This window comes from Aquarana catesbeiana, linkage group LG03, assembly GCF_042186555.1.
Source record: "Aquarana catesbeiana isolate 2022-GZ linkage group LG03, ASM4218655v1, whole genome shotgun sequence".
Lineage (NCBI taxonomy): Eukaryota > Metazoa > Chordata > Amphibia > Anura > Ranidae > Aquarana > Aquarana catesbeiana.
The window spans coordinates 664,960,140-664,984,656 of NC_133326.1; the positions used below are offsets into that span (position 1 = coordinate 664,960,140).

The window sequence follows — 24,517 nt, forward strand, 5'->3', positions numbered from 1 at the left end:
TTCATGAGGATAAGGGCTTGTTTACACTTGCTTCTAGGGATGAGCTTCGAGTTCCAGTCAAATTGCGAACCAAATTCGAGTGGCGCGTCATGGCCCATAATTCACTGCGGCATCACAGTGCATTGCTGGCTGATGATTGGCCAAGCATGCACTATGACCTGCATGCTTGGCCAATCACAGCGCCATCTGTACAGAGAGCCGTAATTGGCCAAAGCCAGGGTGGCTTTGGCCAATTATGGCTCAGGGGGTTTAGTACACGCCCACACTATATAAGGCCGCCTGTGTGGGTGGGAGATAGACAGAGAGATAGACAGAGAGACAGTATCATTTGATTTAAGTTAGATAGAGTAGGCAGGCGAGACAGTTAGCTGCACTTTCAGTGTATTGTGTATATATATGCATCCTAGGTGTTGTATATATACGGTATATATATATATATATATATATATATATATACTGTATTCAGTTTAGCTAGATCCGTTCCTGTTATTCTCTTCCTACTGACAGGCAGCAGGTGTTTTTACAGTATTTACAGCTACCTGAAAAAAATTGCTGGTGTTCTTCTGATCCTATTAGTACCACAGGCAGGCAGCTGCAGTATTTACAGTTAGTGTACTGTGTCCTCTGCGCAGTGTGCACCTAAAGCTACCTGAAGACAATTGCTGTTGTTCTGGTCCTATTAATATCACAGGCATTCAGCTGCAGTATTTACAGTTAGTGTAGTGCGTCCTCTGCACAGTGTGCACCTAAAGCTACCTGGAGACAATTGCTGTGGTTCTGATCCTATGAATACCACAAGCAGACAGTTGCAGAATTTACAGTTAGTGTACTGTGTCCTCCGCACAGTGTGCACCTAAAGCTACCTGAAGAAAATTGGTGGTGTTCTTCTGATCCTATTAGTACCACAGGCAGGCACCTAGAGTATTTACAGTTATTGTGTACTGTATCCTCTGCACAGTGTGCACCTAAAGCTACCTGAAGACAATTGTTGTTGTTCTGATCCTAATAATACCACAGGCAGGCAGCTACAGTATTTACAGTTAGTGTACTGTGTCCTCTGCACAGTGTGCACCTAAAGCTACCTGAAGAAAATTTGTGGTGTTCTTCTGATCCTATTAGTACCACAGGCAGGCAGCTACAGTATTTACAATAAGTGTACTGTGTCCTCTGCACAGTGTGCACCTAAAGCTACCTGAAGAAAATTGGTGGTGTTCTTCTGATCCTATTGGTTCCACAGGCAGGCAGCTGCAGTATTTATAGTTAGTGTACTGTGTCCTCTGCACAGTGTGCACCTAAAGCTACCTGAAGACAATTGCTGTTGTTCGATCCTACTAATACCACAGGCAGGCAGCTGCACTATTTACAGTTAGTGTACTGTGTCCTCTGCACAGTGTGAACCTAAAGCTACCTGAAGAAAATTGGTGGTGTTCTTCTGATCCTATTAGTACCAAAGGCAGGCAGCTGCAGTATTTACAGTTAGTGTACTGTGTCCTCTGCACAGTGTGCACCTAAAGCTACCTGAAGACAATTGTTGTTGTTCTGATCCTAATAATACCACAGGCAGGCAGCTACAGTATTTACAGTTAGTGTACTGTGTCCTCTGCACAGTGTGCACCTAAAGCTACCTGAAGAAAATTTGTGGTGTTCTTCTGATCCTATTAATACCACAGGCAGGCAGCTACAGTATTTACAATAAGTGTACTGTGTCCTCTGCACAGTGTGCACCTAAAGCTACCTGAAGAAAATTGGTGGTGTTCTTCTGATCCTATTGGTTCCACAGGCAGGCAGCTGCAGTATTTATAGTTAGTGTACTGTGTCCTCTGCACAGTGTGCACCTAAAGCTACCTGAAGACAATTGCTGTTGTTCGATCCTACTAATACCACAGGCAGGCAGCTGCACTATTTACAGTTAGTGTACTGTGTCCTCTGCACAGTGTGAACCTAAAGCTACCTGAAGAAAATTGGTGGTGTTCTTCTGATCCTATTAGTACCAAAGGCAGGCAGCTGCAGTATTTACAGTTAGTGTACTGTGTCCTCTGCACAGTGTGCACCTAAAGCTACCTGAAGACAATTGCTGTTGTTCGATCCTACTAATACCACAGGCAGGCAGCTGCACTATTTACAGTTAGTGCACTGTGTCCTCTGCACAGTGTGCACCTAAAGCTACCTGAAGACAATTGCTGTTGTTCTGATCCTAATAATACCACAGGCAGGCAGCTACAGTATTTACAGTTAGTGTACTGTGTCCTCTGCACAGTGTGCACCTAAAGCTACCTGAAGAAAATTGGTGGTGTTCTTCTGATCCTATTAGTACCACAGGCAGGCAGCTACAGTATTTACAGTAAGTGTACTGTGTCCTCTGCACATTATGCACCTAAAGCTACCTGAAGAAAATTGGTGGTGTTCTTCTGATCCTATTGGTTCCACAGGCAGGCAGCTGCAGTATTTATAGTTAGTGTACTGTGTCCTCTGCACAGTGTGCACCTAAAGCTACCTGAAGACAATTGCTGTTGTTCGATCCTACTAATACCACAGGCAGGCAGCTGCACTATTTACAGTTAGTGTACTGTGTCCTCTGCACAGTGTGAACCTAAAGCTACCTGAAGAAAATTGGTGGTGTTCTTCTGATCCTATTAGTACCAAAGGCAGGCAGCTGCAGTATTTACAGTTAGTGTACTGTGTCCTCTGCACAGTGTGCACCTAAAGCTACCTGAAGACAATTGCTGTTGTTCGATCCTACTAATACCACAGGCAGGCAGCTGCACTATTTACAGTTAGTGCACTGTGTCCTCTGCACAGTGTGCACCTAAAGCTACCTGAAGACAATTGCTGTTGTTCTGATCCTAATAATACCACAGGCAGGCAGCTACAGTATTTACAGTTAGTGTACTGTGTCCTCTGCACAGTGTGCACCTAAAGCTACCTGAAGAAAATTGGTGGTGTTCTTCTGATCCTATTAGTACCACAGGCAGGCAGCTACAGTATTTACAGTAAGTGTACTGTGTCCTCTGCACATTATGCACCTAAAGCTACCTGAAGAAAATTGGTGGTGTTCTTCTGATCCTATTGGTTCCACAGGCAGGCAGCTGCAGTATTTACAGTTAGTGTACTATGTCCTCTGCACAGTGTGCACCTAAAGCTACCTGAGGACAATTGCTGTTGTTCTGATCCTATTAATACCACAGGCAGGCAGCTACAGTATTTACAGTTAGTGTACTGCGTCCTCTGCACAGTGTGCACCTAAAGCTACCTGAGGACAATTGCTGTTGTTCTGATCCTATTAATACCACAGGCAGGCAGCTGCAGTATTTACAGTTAGTGTACTGTGTCCTCTGCACAGTGTGCACCTAAAGCTACCTGAAGACAATTGCTGGTGTTCTCATACTAATAATACTACAGGCAGGCAGTTGATTCTGCTAGCTGCGGTATCAGTATATATATATATACTGTACATCCCAGCTTTGTGCAGCTACATCTCACTGCAGGCCATTAGTATGTCTGGAAGGCCAACAAGGAGAGGCAGACAGTCACAAGCCAAAAAAAGCAGGCAAGAAGGCTCTGCGTCTAGAGGCAACAGTGCTGGTCGTGGAGACGGTGCATCCTCACCAGCACGTGGCCATGGGGCACGCTTGTCCTTTTTTTCGGCAGCTGGCTGTGTTGAGCCGCAACATGCAGAAAACTTGGTAGAGTGGATGACCAAGCCTTCCTCATCCTCCTCCTCCTCTCTCACCCAGGCTCAGGGTACTTTGTCTGGCAAAGCAGCTGCCAACGCTGCCTCTTCCCTTGGCTCAATGGCATCAGTCACTCCTTCCCTAACCCCACCATGTCCTCCTGAGGAGTCCCACAAACTGTTTGACCACAGTGTTGGGTACATGCTCCAGAAGGATGCCCAGCGTTTTGAAGGCTCCGATGATGGTACCCAGCTAGAGGAAGGCAGTAACGTGAGCCTAAAGAGAGGGGGTGCCCAAGAAGGACAGCAATCTGGCAGTCATATTCCCCCAGCTGCAGCATATTGCCAGGTTTGCTCCAGTGATGAGAAGGGAGGGGATGATGAGGTCACTGACTTCACGTGGGTGCCTGATAGGAGAGAGCAGGAGGAGGAGGCACATCTCCAATGAGCCAGGATGCCCTCCAGGGGCCAGCTTAAGGGCAGCACACCAACTGCATCACACCGCAGAGCTCCACATGTGCAGGGTGCTGCTGTCTCTGCATGTTATTCCAAAAGTTCTTTGGTGTGGGCCTTTTTGAGACAAATGCATCAGATCCCACCGCTGCTATTTGCAACATATGTCTCAAGCGTATCTCCCGTGACCAAAACATCACCCGCTTGGGCACCACATGCTTGACCAGACATATGTCGACCTGCCATGCAGTTCATTGGCAAGCGTACCTAAAAGACCCACACCAAAGAACAAATCGGACCTCTCCTTGCTCCTCATCAGCTGGGATCTCCAACCCCACTATACCTTCAGTCCTCTCTGAAACCTGCACTGAGAGGAATGAAGGTGTAGAATTAGGTGTGTCACAGCCAAGTACTTGCGGGCAATCAGATTGTACCAGGCAAATTTCCCTGCCCCAGCTGCTGCACCGCCGAAAGAAGTTCGCTCCCAGCCATCCACATGCCCAGCGGTTGAATGCTAGCTTGGCTAAATTGCTAGCACTTCAACTGCTGCCTTTTCAGTTGGTAGACTTTCCAACCTTCCGTGAGTTTGTGGAATGTGAAGTTCCTCAGTGGCAGGTTCCCAAACGACACTTTTTCTCACAGAAGGCGATTCTGGCTCTCTACCGGCATGTGGAAGGCAATGTCTTGGCCTCGCTGGACAGGGCGATCAGCGGTAAGGTGCATATTAGCGCTGACTCATGGTCCAACAGGCAAGGACAGGGACATTACCTATCTTTCACCGCACACTGGGTGACTCTTCTGGCAGCTGGGAAAGATGCAGGACAGGGGGCAGTAGTGTTGGAGGTTGTTCCACCACCACGCCTCCAAAATTCTACTAGTGGTGATTCTACCAAACCTCTCTCCTCCACCCCCTCCTCTTCTTCTTCCTCCATGGCCTCTTCCTGTGCTGATTTGTCCTCGGAACCAGCGGTGCTCCGTAGACGTTCAAGGGGCTACACAAGCACACAGGCAAAAAGATGCCATGCGGTGCTTAAGCTGGCGTGCTTGGGGGACAGGAACCACACTGGGGCAGAGATTCTGTCAGCTCTGCAGGGGCAGGTTCAGAGGTGGTTGACGCCACGCTAGCTTAAGCCAGGTATGGTGGTTTGCGACAATGGCACCAACCTCCTCTCCACCCTCTGACAGGGACAACTGACCCATGTGCCCTGTTTGGCTCACGTCCTTAACTTGGTGGTGCAGCAGTTCTTGGGCAGGTACCCGGGCTTACAGAATGTCCTGAGGCAGGCCAGGAAAGTCAGTGTGCATTTCTGCAGGTCATATAATGCCAGTGCTCGGCTGACTGATCTCCAAAAGGAATTTAACCTGCCCAAGAACCGCCTAATCTGTGACATGCCCACCAGGTGGAACTCAACGTTGGTCATGCTGCAGCGGCTGCACATGCAGCAGAGGGCCATCAATGAGTACCTATGCGACTATGGCACCAGGACAGGGTCAGGGGACCTTGTTTTTTTTTCCCCATGCCAGCGGGCTATGATCAGGGATGCATGCACTGTCCTGTCACCATTTGAGGAGGCCACGAGGATGGTGAGCAGTGACAGTGCATGCATCAGTGACACTGTTCCTCTTGTCCACCTGATGGAGCACACGCTGCGTGTAATAATGGACAGGGCACTTGAGGCAGAACAGAAGGAGGAAGAGGAGGACTTCCTTACCTCTCAAGGCCCCCTTTATCCAGACAGTGTTTCTGCGTGCCCGCCGATCACACAGAAAGAGGACGAGGAGGAGGAGGATTGTGTCAGCGTGGAGGTGGAGCCTGGCACTCAGCATCAGCAGCAGTCTTCAAGAGATCATTTACAGTCCGAAGAAACCTATGGACTTGTACATGGCTGGGAGGAGGTGGCTGCGGATCATGTCGTCCTTAGTGACCCAGAAGACTCTGGACTGAATGCCTCAGCAAACCTACGCTGCATGGCCTCCCTGATCCTGCAAAGCCTGCGGAAGGATCCTCGTATTCGTGGTATCAAGGGGAGGGATGATTACTGGCTGGCAACCCTCCTTGATCCACGTTACAAAGGTAAGGTTGCGGACCTTATCTTGCCGTTGCAGAGGGAGCAGAGGATGAAACATCTTTGGGAGGCCTTGCAGAAAGGTTTGTGCAACGCGTTTCCAGAGCCTGGGAGGTTACAATTTCCTGGTCCTCCTGGACAACGTGTTACTGAGGCTTCGGTCAGTCACAGAAGGAGTGGCGGGGAAGGTGGCTGTCTGACCGATGCGTTCAGACAATTTTTTAGTCCGCAGCCCCAAGGTCTGATCGGTTCCAGCAACCATCGCCAGCGTCTGATTCACATGGTGCAGGATTACCTAGGGGCAAGATCTGACTTGGACACCTTTCCCACCGAAAATCCTCTGGGTTACTGGGTCTTGAGGATGGATCACTGGCCAGAGCTTGCACAGTATGCAATTGAGCTACTGGCCTGTCCTGCATCCAGCGTTCTTTTGGAACGCGCATTCAGTGCTGCTGGAGGCTTTGTAACCGATCACAGGGTGCGCCTGTCCACCGAATCGGTTGATCGGCTGACATTCATAAAAATGAATCAGTCTTAGATCACCAGCTACCAAGCACCTGATGCTGATGTAACCGATTGATTTTTTTTTAATGCGAGATCCCTTCAAGACTGCCTATGCTGATGCTGCGTGACTATCCTGTTATGCTGAGTGACAATCCTCATCCTCCACAATTTTCATGCTGATAGCTTGTAAGAACATTTTTGGTTCTGGGCACCGCCACCAGTGGCCAAGGCCCAATTTTTCTCATGTAATTACAATTTTTGATGCAATACTTTGCAGCAGGGCTCATTCCTGCGCTCCAACTATAGCATCTGTGAGGGGTTGCAGTGTTGTGGCAACAGCACCAGTGCCCAAGGCCCAATTTCTCAGCCCCTGTTTAACAGGGGTGTATAATTACAATTTTTGATGCAATACTTTGCAGCAGGGCTCATTCCTGCGCTCCAACTATAGCATCTGTGAGGGGTTACAGTGTTGTGGCAGCAGTGGCTAAGGCCCAATTTTTCTGCCCCTGTTTAACAGGGGCGTGTAATTCCATTTTTTGATGCCATACTTTGTAGCAGGGCTCATTCCTGGGCTCCAACTAGAGTATCTGTGAGGAATTGCAGTGTTGTGGCACCAGCACCAGTGCCCAAGGCCCAATTTTTCAGCTCCTGTTTAACAGGGGCGTGTAATTACAATTTTTGATGCAATACTTTGCAGCAGGGCTCATTCCTGCGCTCCAACATCCAACTTACAAATGACCCCTACTTGCAAATGGAAGGAGACAACAGGAAGTGAGAAGAAATCTACCCCTAGGAAGGGAAATTCTCTCCTGTAAGAGTTAATATGGGAAAGACGTGTCTCCTCTTCACTAATGCTTTATCACCAATCCTTGTTTCACTAAAAACCCCAAATTTTCCAAAAATATTTGTCATTGGGACAGAAAGTGAGGTGAAATCTTCTGAAGAGGTGTACAGACAGCAAATCAAATGTTACAGGGGTGATAACCCTTCCCTATGTTTTCCAGAAAGCTTTCAAATAGATTTTTTTGGCTGGAGCTACACTTTAAAAATGTACCAGGTCAAAATTACAAACAGATTCTACTTCACAACAAACCTACAGTCCCTGTCTTGTTTGCACTGCCTGTATACTGCTGTTCAGAGTATATAGGGCCTGGGGGCCCCACGCCTTTTCTTTTTTAAATTTGGGTGCGGGGTTCCCCTTAATATCCATACAAGAATCAAAGGGCCTGGTAATGGACTGGGGGGGGGGTACCCATTCCGTTTGTCTCACTGATTTTAATCCATATTGCCGGGACCCAAAATTACATTAAAGCCGCAAGCAGTTTTAAATGACTTTCCTTCCTTAAAAATGTCATTTTGTGCAGGGACTGTTCTAAGCATGGGAAACACGCGCCACTTTACAGGCATACTATAGACACCCCCCAGGTACAATATTTAAAGGAATATTTCATTTTTTTTTTCACTTAAAGCATCATTAAAATCACTGCTCCCGAAAAAATGTCTGTTTTTAAACTTTTTTTTGCACTGATACAAGTCCCCTGGGGCAGGACCCGGGTCCCCAAACCCTTTTTAGGACAATAACTTGCATATTAGCCTTTAAAATAAGCACTTTTGATTTAGAACGTTCGAGTCCCATAGACTTTAATGGGGTTCTAAAGTTCACTCAAACTTTCGGTTCGTTCGCAAGTTCTGGTGCGAACCGGGGGGGGGGGGGGGGGGGTGTTCAGCTCATCCCTACTTGGTTCTTCAAAATGTACAGTCATGGCCAAATGAAAATGACACAAATATTAATTTTCACAAAGTCTGCTGCCTCACAAAACAAAAATTTTAATAGTAAATTAACACAAGGACTCCATGGTAAAAGTAATTCGTAAACAAAATATATAAATAAACATTGCCCCCCAATGTAAATCCAACGCCAATCATGTAGTTGAGTGATGTAGATCCATTGTCAGTCATGATGAATTACCTACGCACCAATGATCCCTACCACCAGACTATTGTAAATTACTGCTCATCTGCTAGCTGCTGAATGTCAACAAACTTGCAGTGGAAGATGGCTGACATCATTGACCAAATATGATAGTGACCATATTTCGTCAATTATGTCACCCAGGATGCTCTCTGGTTTGTTTACAGTTTGGAACAATCCCACAGGCAGCTGAAAGGTGTCATTTACTGGTGCTAGCTATACCGCCACTGAATTAAACATTTATGGGTACAGTAGTCAGAGGTTCAGGTGGGTGGCCAAATTGGTCAAATTTAGCCATTTAGTTTACCCATTTGACTAACTGAGAACAGCTTGGGTTCAACTCGTGGTTGACTAAAACCCGAAGCTCATCTCTAATAAACACATGTTCCACTGTAAGTTTGAATCAGGCTCTTCGTCCAAGGCAGTTATTTCCTCAGGTGGTTTTATAGCCTAATTTCCATTTCTTTTATTTGTAATCTCTTGTAGAGCATGTATAAAAAGCTTGTATCAAACACTTTTACCCACCACAACTTTCAGCTTTTTCCTGACTACATTAGCTACGAGTCCTCTGAAGACTGCTGCCTTCACCTCCACATCATGCATGCCAACCTCGAGAGGAATGATTATTAAAGGGACTGTGAAAGTTGAACTTTTTTTTACTGTGACATCTTTGGTATACTTCCTTGAAGGTGTGGAAAGGCTGCAGAATTTTTCGTTGTAAGTCAGAGTCAGTCGCACCTGGAAGATAGACATATGCATGGATAATATGTAGCACAGTGGTTTGGTAATAATGCAGCTGCACACCTGGCTAAAATTAGTAGTGCTTAAATTGGGTTCAGAACTCAGACCTGAAACGGTGAATGGGGATGCACCAGACCCCTGCTGTGAGCCGCTCGGTGCTTAAGTGTGAACCCAGCCTTAGTGAGTTTGGGATCAAGGTGTCTGTTACTGCTAGTTCCCTCTGATTTCTTCTCAATGCCTTTCTCCTGAACTGATCTTGTGCTTGGTCATGAACTTTGTATGCTGGCTTCTTGGACTTTTGACATATTTACTCTATCAATGCTTGCCTGATGTCCTTTTTTGACCTTGTCTCTGCAGATTCTCCCTCTCTTCCTAAAAGACAGGAGAACAGCAACCTCTAAGTGCAGTAAGCAATTATTTTTAATGTAAATAATAGAAATAAAATCCACTCACAAAAATGTGGTATAGATAGGCATGTAGTATCATCCGCTCCGACTACCGGGTGGAGAAGGGAAAGTCCAATACTGGTGTTATTGTGGCTGTGTCTCCATGGTGTTGTCTTTCATCCAGTCACACTGCTGGTTCACAATGCCTCTGGATAGTAAGAACTACGATCGGTGGTATACACAGACGGACCTCACTTCCGGGTTGGGTCAGCGGGCAGTGCTTCACGTTCAGGACATGCGTGCCCCTTCTTCAGTCTGAGATCGAAGGGGCACGCATGTCCCGAACGCGAAGCACCGGCCGCTGACCCGATCTGGAAGTGAGGTCCGTCTGTGTACACCGCAGATCATAGTTCTCACTATTCAGAGGCATGGTGAACAAGCAGTGTGACCAGATGAAAGACAACACCGCGGAGACACAGCCACAATAACACCACTATTGGACTTTCCCTTCTCCACCCGGTAGTCAGAGCAGATGATACTACATGCCTATCTATACCACACTTTTGTGAGTGGGTTTTAATTCTATTATTTACATTAAAAATAATTGCTTAATACACTTAGAGGGCCTTGTTCTCCTGTTTTTTGTGTATTCCAGAGTTTCTTGCCTTCTAAACTTCGAACTGGCAGCCCTCCATGGACAGTTATTATTATTATTATAACTTTTTTCCTAACATGGACTAAACTCCTAAAAAGAACTGATCTATTCTCCCATTCCACCCCCCCTTTTATATGCTATTGTTGTATCCAGAGTGCGCCGTATCATCCTATTGTCTATATCTCCTTCTCTTCCTGTCTGGTGAAATTGTTTTACCAATACATTAAGTGATGGGAATCCTCTCTAACAGTGACCCTAATTGCAGTAAAAAAACAGACAGGGGCTCTAATCCTTCTCCGCTTTATCCAAAAATGTTAAAAAGTTTTGACTGGCTGTACACTTTAAATGGAGACTCAGCAAACATATATAAAGATAGCTATGGTCCTAAAGCAGGGGTTTATCTACAGCAAGGCAAACAAGGCATTTGCCTTGGGCAGCATTTTTCAGGGGGGCAGTGTCGCCTCCAGGCAGAAGGGACACCATGACCAGTGGCGTCGCTATGGGGCTGTGGACCGCACCCGATTGACACCTGCCAGGGGGTGACACCAGGGGGCGGCCGCAGATTGACCATTCGGTGACAGAGGAGCAAAGCAGGAGGTGAGGGGGGCTGCGCCTCTGATCCCGGAAGTAGCTCACTTGGTAGAGCAGGTCGGAGTCCCAGGCTATGATCATGCCTCGGAAGCCTCGCTACACACAGCTGGTAAAAAGGAGTCGGTGGACTGCGGGAAATTGAGAGTCCGGTTTAGTTTTTTTTGGGGGGGAGGGAACTGGGAGAACCTCCTGGTGTAGTATGGGGGGATAGGGGAGAGCCCCCACTCTCTCACCCCCTCTCTTAACCCCCCTCCTCTCCCTCTCAACCCCCCTCGCCAATCCCCCATCTGCCCCCCTCTCTTTTTCATCCCCCTCTCTCTCATCCTCCTTCTCTTTCTCACCCCCTTTCTTTATCTCTCATCCCCTTCTCTCTCTCTCTCTCTCACCCCCTCTAATTGGAGGTGGAGCTCTATTTGGAAGAGGTGGAGCCTAAAGCATTAGGGGTAGGGTTTACAGGAAGGGGTGGGACAAATTTGGATGGGGGGGGGCGCCTGATTTTATTTTTGCCTAGGGCAGCACAAATCCAAAATACACCACTGCCCTAAAGCAGGAAAAGAGCACAACTGGAGGCAGCTCTCTGCATTCTACTCAGCAAAAAGCCACATTTTACAAGAAAAGTGTAGGGTTTAATTATTTATTATTGTTGCTTAGTTCTGATGTAAAAACTAATGTAAGATGCCTGTGAAGATCTCACTTCACAATGTATTTATCCTTAAGTTTTACACTAAGCGGGATTTCCATCATTTTTCATTTACCTTGAGATCTTTGTCTTCGTAATTGTAGAGCACAGCTCGAATTTCAACCTGTTCGTTCCTCACTACCGAATAGGGCAGTTTCAGGTCAATATAGAAACTCTTGAAGACCTGGATTGTCAATGGCTTGGCCACACAGATGCCTATTCATAGATAAAAGATGGATATTTGGGAAAAATGTGTCTGTACAGTCGCTGTGTCCCAAAAGGCATCAACAGGACTGCCTGCACAGGTATGCATTGAACACCTGTGCATCCCGTGCAGGCAAAAACAGGTGCATTCTTAACTATGCACATTTGAAGGAGGCCGTAATCATTTAAAAAGTCAACTTTGAGGTCCAGTAAATTACCTGATACAGAGCTGACAGGCAGGGATAGAGGGGGGAGAGAGGACAGAGCAGAGCTGCGGATGACCCAGGCATGTTAACTGACCACGGTGTCAGGGATCGACAGCCATGATACATTGTGATCAGTTTACAGGGGGGAGGGTATAGCCAGGCAGGATCAGCCAGGTATTTCAGGTGATACAGGGGGCCAAATTACACAGCACAAGCACTGTGCTGTATAACATGATTTAAAGGAACATATTCCAATTTATTTTTTTAGAGTTAAAAACACTTTAAGCTGTATGTGGATGGTGCCAAGTCTGCAGGTATCCATACTGTCTGGACAGACTGGGGTCTATAGAGGTATGTCAATGTATAAAGCATCATTTGAAATAGAACAAGCTGAATGGTGCTCTGTGTGACAACAAACTTTACCTTTTTATACATCAAGTCCTTCATTGTAATTGATTTCCTTTTATGAACCTTAGTTTTTGTATTAAACTATCTGGACATGATCAGCCTCATTTAAATGATCTTTTCTATGAGTGGTACGGTATATGCAATACAAGAACAGAAATAGGGTATAGCAAACGTGTCAAATTTGAAAGTATAAATTACCGTTAGTTTTTGATAAGCTGACAGCCAGCACCTCCCATGTGGTGATTGAGTCTTTTAGGTATTTGGCCTTCACCTGCTGCGTGGAAACACTGATGGAAGATGAACATATGAAAGGACAACGTTTAATTTTGAATTATTGTTGCAAGGTTTACACAATGTATACGCTTCAGACTTTTTTATTTAACATCAGAATCGGGTTTAATGGTCCTTGTTGCAGCTTTCTATATTCATCGTAAAGTGTAACACTTATTCCACCAGCACATGTAGCTTTCACTAGTGATGGGCCGAACGTACCAGGGTTCAGGGCAGGTTCACCATGGCTAAAATTCAGATACTGAATCTGAACCCCACAAAAGTTAATGAGTGTAAATGTTATGAAACATTAACGGTCATTTAATTATCAAACAAATGGCATGGGGGCAGGCCCTTAAGCCGGCTATTGACATATCAAAATTTGGCCGATTCAGCAGGAACTGGGTGATTTTCAATGCAGCTATGGGCAGGCTGGGAATCTAGCAATTGTCTTTCCTTCTACCCATGATTGAAGGAAAAAACATTGAATAATCTATGGCCTGCCTTAGTGGAAAGATTGTATTAAATAACATGCCTGGAGGGTGCCCTAACCCTGCCTGTGAAGTGGCACATCTGTGAAATGTACACTATATTACCAAAAGTATTGGGATTCCTGTCTTTATGGACTTTGCTTTGTGCACTGGTCTAAATCATTTGGTGGAGGGGGGATTATGGTGTGGGGTTGTTTTTTAGGGGTTGGGCTTGGTCCCTTAGTTCCAGTGAAGGGAACTCTTAAGACGTCAGCATACCAAGACATTTTGGACAATTTCATGCTCCAAACTTTGTGGGGGTGGCCCCTTCCTGTTCCAACATGACTCCGCACCAGCGCACAAACAAGGTCCATAAAGACATGGATGAGCGAGTTTGGGGTGGAGGAACTTGACTGGCCTGCACAGAGTCCTGACACCTTTGGGATGAATTAGACCGGAGACTGCAAGCCGGGCCTCCTAGTCCAACATCAGTGTCTGACCTCACAAATGCGCTTCTGGAAGAATGGTCAAACATTCCCAAAGGCACACTCCTAAACCTTGTGGATAGCCTTCTCAGAAGAGTTGAAGCTGTTATAGCTGCAAAGAGTGGGCCAACAAAATATTAAATCCTACGGACTAAGACTGGGATGCCACTAAAGTTCAGGCGTCCCAATACTTTTGACAATATAGTGTAGGTATTGATGATGGGGACACACACTTCACACACATGGAAGAGAAATGTCATGGGGCTCCTCCCCAAATAATACCTCACAGCTGGTATTAATTTTATGATTGACCCCATGCAAAAAAAATAAATGGTCCCCACAAAAAATAAGTAACACACTAGACCCTTATCTGAGTATGACTGTACTGAATCCCAGTCATGTCTGATCATATGATCAGACATCATCTGATCATGATCTTTAAGAACCCATAAGAAGTGGTGAGAGGGTGCACTGGATACCTCCACTGCCATTGTGCTCTTGCTGGGTGTCTAGCCCGTTCCTATATTTTTAAGGAGGGGTAGGCTCCCTCCAGGCATACCTGGCCTTATTCTATCCATCATTATATATGTGCTCCTACTATGAAGACTCCTAAAATGTATAGAGTTAGGACTGCAGTAAACCGAGGGGCTGTGACGAGGCCTCTGCAGTTTACCCATATATTTGCAAATGTGTGCATACTAAACCCCTTGATTTAACGTGAACTGTTAGACAGGAAGATCTGGTTTATTGCAGACTGCAACAGCTTTTAAGTGAGCTGGGAATTTTTCTTGACATGTGTCGCCCTTCCATATGCTCCTTGCCGTAAAGGCCAGTTATAGGTTTGTGGTGATTGCCATTTGTTTGTCAATAAGAACCCACGCCTTCATTTATAAAAGCTGTCACTTGGCAGGAGTGAAGCAAAAGGAATAGATGTGGGTTACCAGTCGCAATTTTTTCTTTTGGGTGGGTGTCGGGCATTGTTATTGACTTGGATCTACATCATTGGTTGAAGTAACTGATTGATGTGCATCGTGGGCATTGTTTTTTAGTCTAAAGAACTTGTCAAAAACTGTCTCTGTGATTATTTACCCTTTTCTTTTTTCGTGAATAAGCAGGGGTACTGTGTACCACTTACTCATTCACGTGAAGGCGTGGTGGTATCTGGGTCCCCCCTTATTGTTAAAGGGTGCTTCCAGGTGGTTTGAAGGGCACAAGGTTGCTGAGGGCACGTGGCATGATGTGGTTCAGTAGGATGAGGGAGGGGCGTAAGCTTGTCCGCTTCTTTCCTTGCCTGCCAGGCTGCATGCTTGGTTTTAAAGTCTGGTGTGGATTTTTAGGGGGACCCAACTTTTTTATTATTGCATAGGGTTTCCTATAACAATTCATACCAGAACTAAAGTGGGAACCCCCATGCTGTGTTTTTTTTTTGCTTACGGTATATAGCTGGGGATTCCTGGCCATGTAAGTGGATGGGGCAAGTGATTTTACTGGTTGCTAAGGACTCCACAGTGCCTGCAACTGCCAGTGTCATTAACAACCATTGACAGCGAGATACTGTCATTTATAATCACGGTAGTAATACTGCTATCATGCATGACATTCATTTCCCACCAAATGGGTAAGGCCAGCCATAGACAGTGCAAATTTCTTTCCTGCAACCACAGGTTGCAGGAAAGAAATTTGCACAATTCTCCCATCAACATAGACATTGCTGACAGGGGAATCCCTCCTTGCCAAGACATTGTCTGCTCCCAGCAGGGGTGGGGGGAAGCCATCCCCACCGGGAGAAGACAGTGATTATCGTTATTATCGATTAGCTTGGTATATTCAGCTTGCCCATTAATGGTTTGAATCTCAGCCGAGATTTGAATCATGTATGGCAGGCCTAAGTGTTTGGCCATTTGTTCCAATGCTTGAACAGCCAAGGTTTGGTCCAAACCCAAGTTAGACTCATCTCTAGTCATGACTGGAGTCTGTGACATACCGTATACATCAGGAACTCACCCATTAGCATCGGGTTGTGCTGTAATTTTGATAATATTCCACAGCCAACTCTCATCAAATGCACTCCGAACTGAAATGTCTTCATCCTTCATGTAATCATCTTCATTGTCACCTGGAAGGGAGTAAGCAGATTAGAGGCAAAACTCTCAAATATACTTCAGAATCGGTATGACTTCTTCAGGGTTTAAAGTGTATCTGCAGCCAAAACTTTGTTTTTTTAGATGAACTCTGCTAAGACAGTCTTTGTAGTCTGATCTCCCTGTTGTACAGAGTCTTTTCATTTAGCTGTAATAAGCGTCTCCAAAAAAGGTAGCATTCCTGTATGAAGCACATCACCTGCTGGTTTCAAGTTGAATGTGTAAATGAGTTTAATGCAATATTCCATATTTACATACTGTAATTAAATACATGTAAATTTTTGTTAAAAAAAATTAAGAAAATATAAACAAAACACGCAAACCATGTTCTAACAGTTCAGTGTTTTTGTTAGAAAAACATGTAAAAGGAATATATAAGATGCCTTTTAATATATTTTTTCTACGTATAATTTGTAATAATGTGTCACTACCCCCCGTAGGAGTTTCTGAAGTCAGGGTTCCCAACTGCTGCACAGCCAGTCACCCAGCACCTCCCTCTCTCATTCGGACACAGAAATTAGTCATTTGGCTTGTTCTGGTTTTGCATACATAGTAAAGATAGATACACAAGACAGAATAAGGTACATTAAGTCTTGAAACAGTCCAAATTATCAGCAGTCAAGTGTGCCTAAATAACATGGCTTATTAATAACTGCCAAATAGAACAATAAAAGCACCAAATTAAACCATACATCGGTGTACTCAGTTTATAAGATCAGGAGTAGGGATGAGCTTCGTGTTCGAGTCAAACCCATGTTGGACTCGAACATCGGCTGTTCGATCGTTCGCCGAATTGCGAACGATATGGGCCGTTCGCGCCAAATTCGTGTGGCGCGTCACGGCCCATAATTCACTGCGGCATTGCAGTGCATTGCTTGCTGATGATTGGCCAAGCATGCACTATGACCCGCATGCTTGGCCAATCACAGCGCCGCCTTAACAGAGAGCCATAATTGGCCAAAGCCAAGGAGGCTTTGGCCAATTATGGCTCAGGGGATTTAGTACACGCCCCACACTATATAAGGCCGCCTGCACGGCGGCCCTGTGCAGTGTGTTCCGGTGTGCTTAGAGAGAGAGAGAGACAGTGTCATTTCATTTGAGTTAGCTAGATTAGGCAGGACAGTCAGTCAGTTAGCTGCACTTAAAGTGTATTGTGTATATATATGCATCCCAGGTGTTGCATATATATATATATATACACTGTATTCAGTTTAGCTAGATCCGTTCCTGTTATCTTCTAGACTATTTACATTTAGTGCAGTGCGTCCTGCTCACAGTGTTCAGCTAGATCCGTTCCTGTTATATTCCTACTGACAGGCAGGCTTGTCTTGTTACAGTATTTTGAAGAAAATTACTGGTGTTCTTTTGATCCTATTAGTACCACAGTCAGGCAGCTAGACTATTTACATTTAGTGCAGTGCGTCCTGCTCACAGTGTTCAGCTAGATCCGTTCCTGTTATCTTCTTACTGACAGGCAGGCTTGTCTAGTTACAGTATTTTAAAGAAAATTACTGGTGTTCTTTTGATCCTATTAGTACCACAGTCAGGCAGCTAGACTATTTACAGTTAGTGCAGTGCGTCCTGCCCACAGTGTTCTGCTAAACCTACAAGTAAGTGGGGTGCGTCCTGCTCACAGTTTTCAGCTAAACCTACAAGTTAGTGGGGTGCGTCCACCTCACAGTGTTCAGCTAAACCTACAAGCTAGTGGGATGCGTCCTGCTCACAGCGTTCAGCTAGATCCGTTTCTGTTATCTTCTTACTGACAGGCAGGCTTGTCTTGTTACAGTAAATACAGCTACCTGAAGAAAATTGCTGGTGTTCTTTTGATCCTATTAGTACCACAGTCAGGCAGCTAGACTATTTACAGTTAGTGCAGTGCGTCCTGCTCACAGTGTTCTGCTAAACCTACAAGTTAGTGGGGTGCGTCCTGCTCACAGTGTTCAGCTAAACCTACAAGTTAGTGGGGTGCGTCCACCTCACAGTGTTCAGCTAAACCTACAAGCTAGTGGGGTGCGTCCTGCTCACAGTGTTCAGCTAGATCCGTTTCTGTTATCTTCTTACTGACAGGCAGGCTTGTCTTGTTACAGTAAATACAGCTACCTGAAGAAAATTGCTGGTGTTCTTTTGATCCTATTAGTACCACAGTCAGGCAGCTAGACTATTTACAGTTAGTGCAGTGCGTCCTGCTCACAGTGTTCTGCTAAACCTACAAGTTAGTGGGGTGCGTCCTGCTCACAGTGTTCAGCTAAACCTACAAGTTAGTGGGGTGCGTCCACCTCACAGTGTTCAGCTAAACCTACAAGCTAGTGGGGTGCGTCCTGCTCACAGTGTTCAGCTAGATCCGTTCCTGTTATCTTCTTACTGACAGGCAGGCTTGTCTTGTTACAGTAAATACAGCTACCTGAAGAAAATTGCTGGTGTTCTTTTGATCCTATTAGTACCACAGTCAGGCAGCTAGACTATTTACAGTTAGTGCAGTGCGTCCTGCTCACAGTGTTCTGCTAAACCTACAAGTTAGTGGGGTGCGTCCTGCTCACAGTGTTCAGCTAAACCTACAAGTTAGTGGGGTGCGTCCACCTCACAGTGTTCAGCTAAACCTACAAGCTAGTGGGGTGCGTCCTGCTCACAGTGTTCAGCTAGATCCGTTCCTGTTATCTTCTTACTGACAGGCAGGCTTGTCTTGTTACAGTATTTTAAAGAAAATTGCTGGTGTTCTTTTGATCCTATTAGTACCACAGTCAGGCAGCTAGACTATTTACAGTTAGTGCAGTGCGTCCTGCTCACAGTGTTCTGCTAAACCTACAAGTTAGTGGGGTGCGTCCTGCTCACAGTGTTCAGCTAAACCTACAAGTTAGTGGGGTGCGTCCACCTCACAGTGTTCAGCTAAACCTACAAGCTAGTGGGGTGCGTCCTGCTCACAGTGTTCAGCTAGATCCGTTCCTGTTATCTTCTTACTGACAGGCAGGCTTGTCTTGTTACAGTATTTTAAAGAAAATTACTGATGTTCTTTTGATCCTATTAGTACCACAGTCAGACAGCTAGACTATTTACAGTTAGTGCAGTGCGTCCTGCTCACAGTGTTCTGCTAAACCTACAAGTTAGTGGGGTGCGTCCTGCTCACAGTGTTCAGCTAAACCTACAAGTTAGTGGGGTGCGTCCACCTCACAGTGTTCAGCTAAACCTACAAGCTAGTGGGGTGCGTCCTGCTCACAGTGTTCAGCTAGATCCGTTTCTGTTATCTTCTTACTGACAGGCAGGCTTGTCTTGTTACAGTAAATACAGCTACCTGAAGAAAATTGCTGGTGTTCTTTTGATCCTATTAGTACCACAGTCAGGCAGCTAGACTATTTACAGTTAATGCAGTGCGTCCTGCTCACAGTGTTCTGCTAAACCTACAAGTTAGTGGGGTGCGTCCACCTCACAGTGTTCAGCTAAAGCTACCTGTAGAAGGTTGGTGGTGTTCTCATACTACAGGCAGGCAGTTGATTTTGCTAGCTGCAGTATCAGTACATATATATATATATATATATATATATATATATATATATATATCCCAGCTTAGTGCAGCTACAGGCCATTAGTATGTCTGGAAGGCCAAGAAGGAGAGGCAGACAGTCACAAGCCAATAAGAGAGGGCAAGCAGGCTCTGTGTCTAGTGCTGGTCGTGGAGACGGTGCATCCTCATCAGCACGTGGCCATGGGACACGCTTGGCCTTTTTTTCGGCAGCTGGCCATGTTGAGCCGCAACATGCGGAAGACTTGGTCGAGTGGATGACCAAGCCGTCCTCATCCTCCTCATCCTCTCTCACCCATGCCCAGGGTACTTTGTCTGGCAAAGCAGCGGCCTCTTCCCTCGGCTCAATGTCATCAGTGACTCCTTCCCTAGCCCCACCATGTCCTCCTGAGGAGTCCCTCAAACTGTTTGACCACAGTGTTGGGTACATGCTCCAGGAGGATGCCCAGCATTTGGAAGGCTCTGATGATGATACTGAGCTCGATGAAGGCAGTAACACGAGCACGGACAGAGGGGGTTCCCAAGAAGGACAGCAATCTGGCAGATGAGGAGGGAGGGGATGATGAGGTCACTGACTCAACGTGGGTGCCTGATAGGAGAGAGGAGGAGGAGGAGGAGGCGGCACATCACCAACGAGGCAGGATGCCCTCCAGGGGCCAGCCTAAGGGCAGCACATTGACTGCATCACACCCCAAAGCTCCACATGTGCAGGGCGCTGCAGTCTCTGCGCGTTATTCAAAAAGTTCTTTGGTGTGGGCCTTTTTTGAGACGAGTGCATCAGATCGCACCGCTGCTATTTGCAACATATGTCTCAAGCGTATCTCGCGTGGCCAAAACATCTCCCGCTTGGGTACCACATGCTTGACCAGACATATGTTGACCTGCCATGCAGTTCGTTGGCAAGCGTATCTAAAAGACCCACACCAAAGAACAAAGAGGACCTCTGCTTGCTCCTCATCAGCTGAGATTTCCAACCCCACTAGACCTTCAGTCCTCTCTGAGACCTGCACTGAGAGGAATGAAGGTGTAGAATTAGGTGTGTCACAGCCACGTACTTGTGGGCAATCTGATTTTGGTACACCGACGTCAGATTGTACCAGGCAAATTTCCCTGCCCCAGCTGCTGCACCGCCGAAATAAGTTTGCTCCCAGCCATCCACATGCCCAACGGTTGAATGCTAGCTTGGCAAAATTGCTAGCACTTCAACTGCTGCCTTTTTAGTTGGTAGACTCTGCCCCCTTCCGTGAGTTTGTGGAATGTGCGGTTCCTCAGTGGCAGGTACCCAAACGCCACTTTTTCTCACGGAAGGCGATTCCGGCTCTCTACCAGCATGTGGAAGGCAATGTCCATGCCTCGCTGGACAGGGCGGTCAGCGGTAAGGTGCATATTACCGCTGACTCATGGTCCAGCAGGCATGGACAGGGACGTTACCTAAGTTTCACGGCGCATTGGGTGACTCTGCTGGCAGCTGGGAAGGATGCAGGACAAGGTGCAGTAGTGTTGGAGGTTGTTCCGCCACCACGCCTCCAAAATGCTAATGATTGTGACACACCTCTCTTCTCCACCCCCTCCTCTTTTTCTTCCTCCATGGCCTCTTCCTCGGAACCAGCGGTGCTCCGTAGTCATTCAAGGGGCTACGCAAGTACGCAGGCCAAAAGATGCCATGCGGTGCTTGAGCTGGTGTGCTTGGGGGACAGGAGCCACACTGGGGCAGAGGTTCTGTCAGCTCTGCAGGGGCAGGTTCAGAGGTGGTTGACGCCACGCCAACTTAAGGCAGGAATGGTGGTTTGCGACAATGGCACCAACCTCCTCTCTGCCCTCCGACAGGGACAAATGACCCATGTGCCCTGTTTGGCTCACGTCCTTAACTTGGTGGTGCAGCGGTTCTTGGGCAGGTACCCGGGCTTACAGGATGTCCTGAGGCAGGCCAGGAAAGTCTGTGTGCATTTCCGCCGGTCATATAATGCCAGTGCTCGGCTGACGGACCTCCAAAAGGAGTTTAACCTGCCCAAGAACCGCCTAATCTGTGACATGCCCACCAGGTGGAACTCAACGTTGGCCATGCTGCAGCGGCTGCACACGCAGCAGAGGGCCATCAATGAGTACCTGTGCGACTATGGCACCAGGACAGGGTCAGGGGAGCTTGGTTTTTTTTCCCCACGCCAGTGGGCCATGATCAGGGATGCATGCACTGTCCTGTCACCATTTGAGGAGGCCACGAGGATGGTGAGCAGTGACAGTGCATGCATCAGTGACACTGTCCCCCTTGTCCACCTGTTGGAGCACACGCTGCGTGGAATAATGGACAGGGCACTTGAGGCAGAACAGAGGCAGGAAGAGGAGGACTTCCTTAGCTCTCAAGGCCCCCTTTATCCAGACAGTGTTCCTGCGTGCCCGCCGATCACACAGGAAGAGGACGAGGAGGAAGAGGAGGAGGAGGAGGAGGAAGATTGTGTCAGTATGGAGGTGGAGCCTGGCACTCAGCATCAGCAGCAGTCTTTAAGGGATCAGTCCCAAGAAACACATGGACTTGTACGTGGCTGGGAGGAGGTGGCTGCGGACCATGTCGTCCTTAGTGACCCAGAGGACTCCGGACCGAATGCCTCAGCAAACCTACGCTGCATGGCCTCCCTGATCCTGCAAAGCCTGCGTAAGGATCCTCGTATTCGTGGTATCAAGGAGAAGGACCAATACTGGCTGGCAACCCTCCTTGATCCACGTTACAAGGGTAAGGTTGCGGACCTTATCTTGCCATCGCAGAGGGAGCAGAGGATGAAACATCTTCGGGAGGCCTTGCAGAAAGGTCTGTGCAACGCGTTCCCAGAGACTGGGAGGTTACAAACTCCTGTTTCTGGACAACGTGTTGCTGAGGCTTCGGTCAGTCAAAGAAGGAGCGGTGGAGAAGGTGGCCGTCTGACCGATGCGTTCAGACAATTTTTTGGTCCGCAGCCCCAAGGTATGATCGGTTCCAGCAACCATCGCCAGCGTCTGTTTTACATGGTGCAGGAATACCTAGGGGCAAGATCAGACTTGGACACCTTTCCCACCGAAAATCCTCTGGGTTACTGGGTCTTGAGGATGGATCACTGGCCAGAGCTTGCACAGTATGCAATTGAGCTACTGGCCTGTCCTGCATCCAGCGTTCTTTCGGAACGCACATTCAGTGCTGCTAGAGGCGTGGTAACCGATCACAGGGTGCGTCTGTCCACTGACTCGGTCGATCGACTGACCTTCATAAAAATGAATGAGTCTTGGATCACCACCAGCTACCAAGCACCTGATGCTGATGTAACTGAATAATTTTTTTTGAAATCTCAGATCCCTTCAAAGACTGCCTATGCTGATGCTGAGTGACTATCCCTGAGTAATTATCCTCTTCCTCCTCAATCATCACGCTGATAGCTTGTAAGAACATTTTTGGTTCTGGGTGCCACCACCAGTGCCTAAGGCACAATTTTTCAGCCCCTGTTTAACAGGGGCGTGTAATTACGATTTTTGATGTAATACTTTGCAGCAGGGCTCGTTCCTGCATTCCAACTAGAGTGTCTGTGAGGGGTTGCAGTGTTGTGGCACCAGCACCAGTGCCTAAGGCCCAATTTTTCAGCCCTTGTTTAACAGGGGCGTGTAATTACAATTTTTGATGCAATACTTTGCAGCAGGGCTCGTTCCTGCATTCCAACTAGAGTGTCTGTGAGGGGTTGCAGTGTTGTGGCACCAGCACCAGTGGCTAAGGCCTAATTTTTCAGCTCCTGTTCAACAGGGGCATGTAATTACAATTCTTGATCTAATATTTCACAGCAGAGCCCTGTGAGGGCTTACAGTGTTGTGGCCACAGCAACACCTAAGGCCCAAATTTCTGCTGAGTATATAGGGCAGGACCCTACTTTCAAACAACTAACTTACAAACGACTCCTACTTGCAAACGGAAGGAGACAACAGGAAGTGAGAATAAATCTACCCCTAGGAAGTGAAATTCTCTCCTGTAAGAGTTAATATGGGAAAAACATTTCTCCTTTCCACTGATGCTTTCCAATCCATTGGGACAAAAAGTGAGGTGAAATCTTCTGAAGAGGAAGAAAGACAGCAAAACAAATGTCACAGGGGTGATAACCCTTCCCTATGTTTTCCAAAAAGCTTAAAAAAGATTTTTTGGCTGGAGCTAAACACGTTAAAAATGTACCCGTTCAAAATTACAAAGAGATTCTACTTAACAACAAACCTACAGCCTGTATACTGCTGTTCAGAGTATATAGGGCCTGGTGGCCCCACACCTTTCCTTATTTTAATTTGGGTGCGGGGTTCCCCTTAATATCCATACAAGACCCAAAGGGCCTGGTAATGGACTGGGGGGTACCCATGCCGTTTGTCTCACTGATTTTCATCCATATTGCCAGGACCCGACATTACATTAAACCCGCAAGCAGTTTTAAATGAGATTTTTTCCTTTAAAAATGACATTTGGTGCAGGGACTGTTCTAAACACGGGAAACACGCGTCACTTTACAGGCATACTATAGACACCCCTCAGGTACGATATTTAAAGGAATATTTCACTTTTTTTTTTTTTACTTTAAGCATCATTAAAATCACTGCTCCCGAAAAAACGGCCGTTTTTAAAAGTTTTTTTTGCATTGATACATGTCCCCTGGAGTAGGACCTGGGTCCCCAAACCCTTTTTAGGACAATACCATGCAAATTAGCCTTTAAAATGAGCACTTTTGATTTCGAACGTTCGAGTCCCATAGACGTCAATGGGGTTCTAACGTTCGTGCGAACTTTCGGTCCGTTCGCAGGTTCTGGTGCGAACCGAACCGGGGGGTGTTCGGCTCATCCCTAATCAGGAGTGTCAGGGAGTCTATACCTGCAAAATTAGCAGTGATGAGAACAAATAGTCCCCTAAAGGTGGCAATTGGACTACACGAGAGGTCCCACGCACACCCCCCCTTATGGGAACTCACTGTGGGTATGTATGGGGCGCCCTGGAGACTGTGACCAACCCCTCAGCTGAGGACACCCTTGATCGGTTGGTAAGGCTATAAAAGCGTAGCCTTCCCGATCAAAGAGTAAAGTCATGGAGGTTAATTGTCATCCGAGTAATAATG

The 24,517-nt window shown here is 46.7% G+C and overlaps 1 protein-coding gene across 1 annotated transcript in view; it reads right to left on the minus strand.

Moving 5' to 3' along the window:
* LOC141133437 (complement C3-like) overlaps nucleotides 1-24,517 on the minus strand; it is a 363,837-nt gene that overhangs the window by 135,789 nt on the left and 203,531 nt on the right. Inside the window, exons 17-20 of the mRNA XM_073622825.1 lie at nucleotides 15,765-15,876; nucleotides 12,734-12,822; nucleotides 11,794-11,933; nucleotides 9,191-9,403 (exon numbers count right to left, since the gene is read on the minus strand). Of these exons, the coding sequence (XP_073478926.1) occupies nucleotides 9,191-9,403; nucleotides 11,794-11,933; nucleotides 12,734-12,822; nucleotides 15,765-15,876 (554 nt within the window). The remainder of the gene's footprint in view (nucleotides 1-9,190; nucleotides 9,404-11,793; nucleotides 11,934-12,733; nucleotides 12,823-15,764; nucleotides 15,877-24,517) is intronic.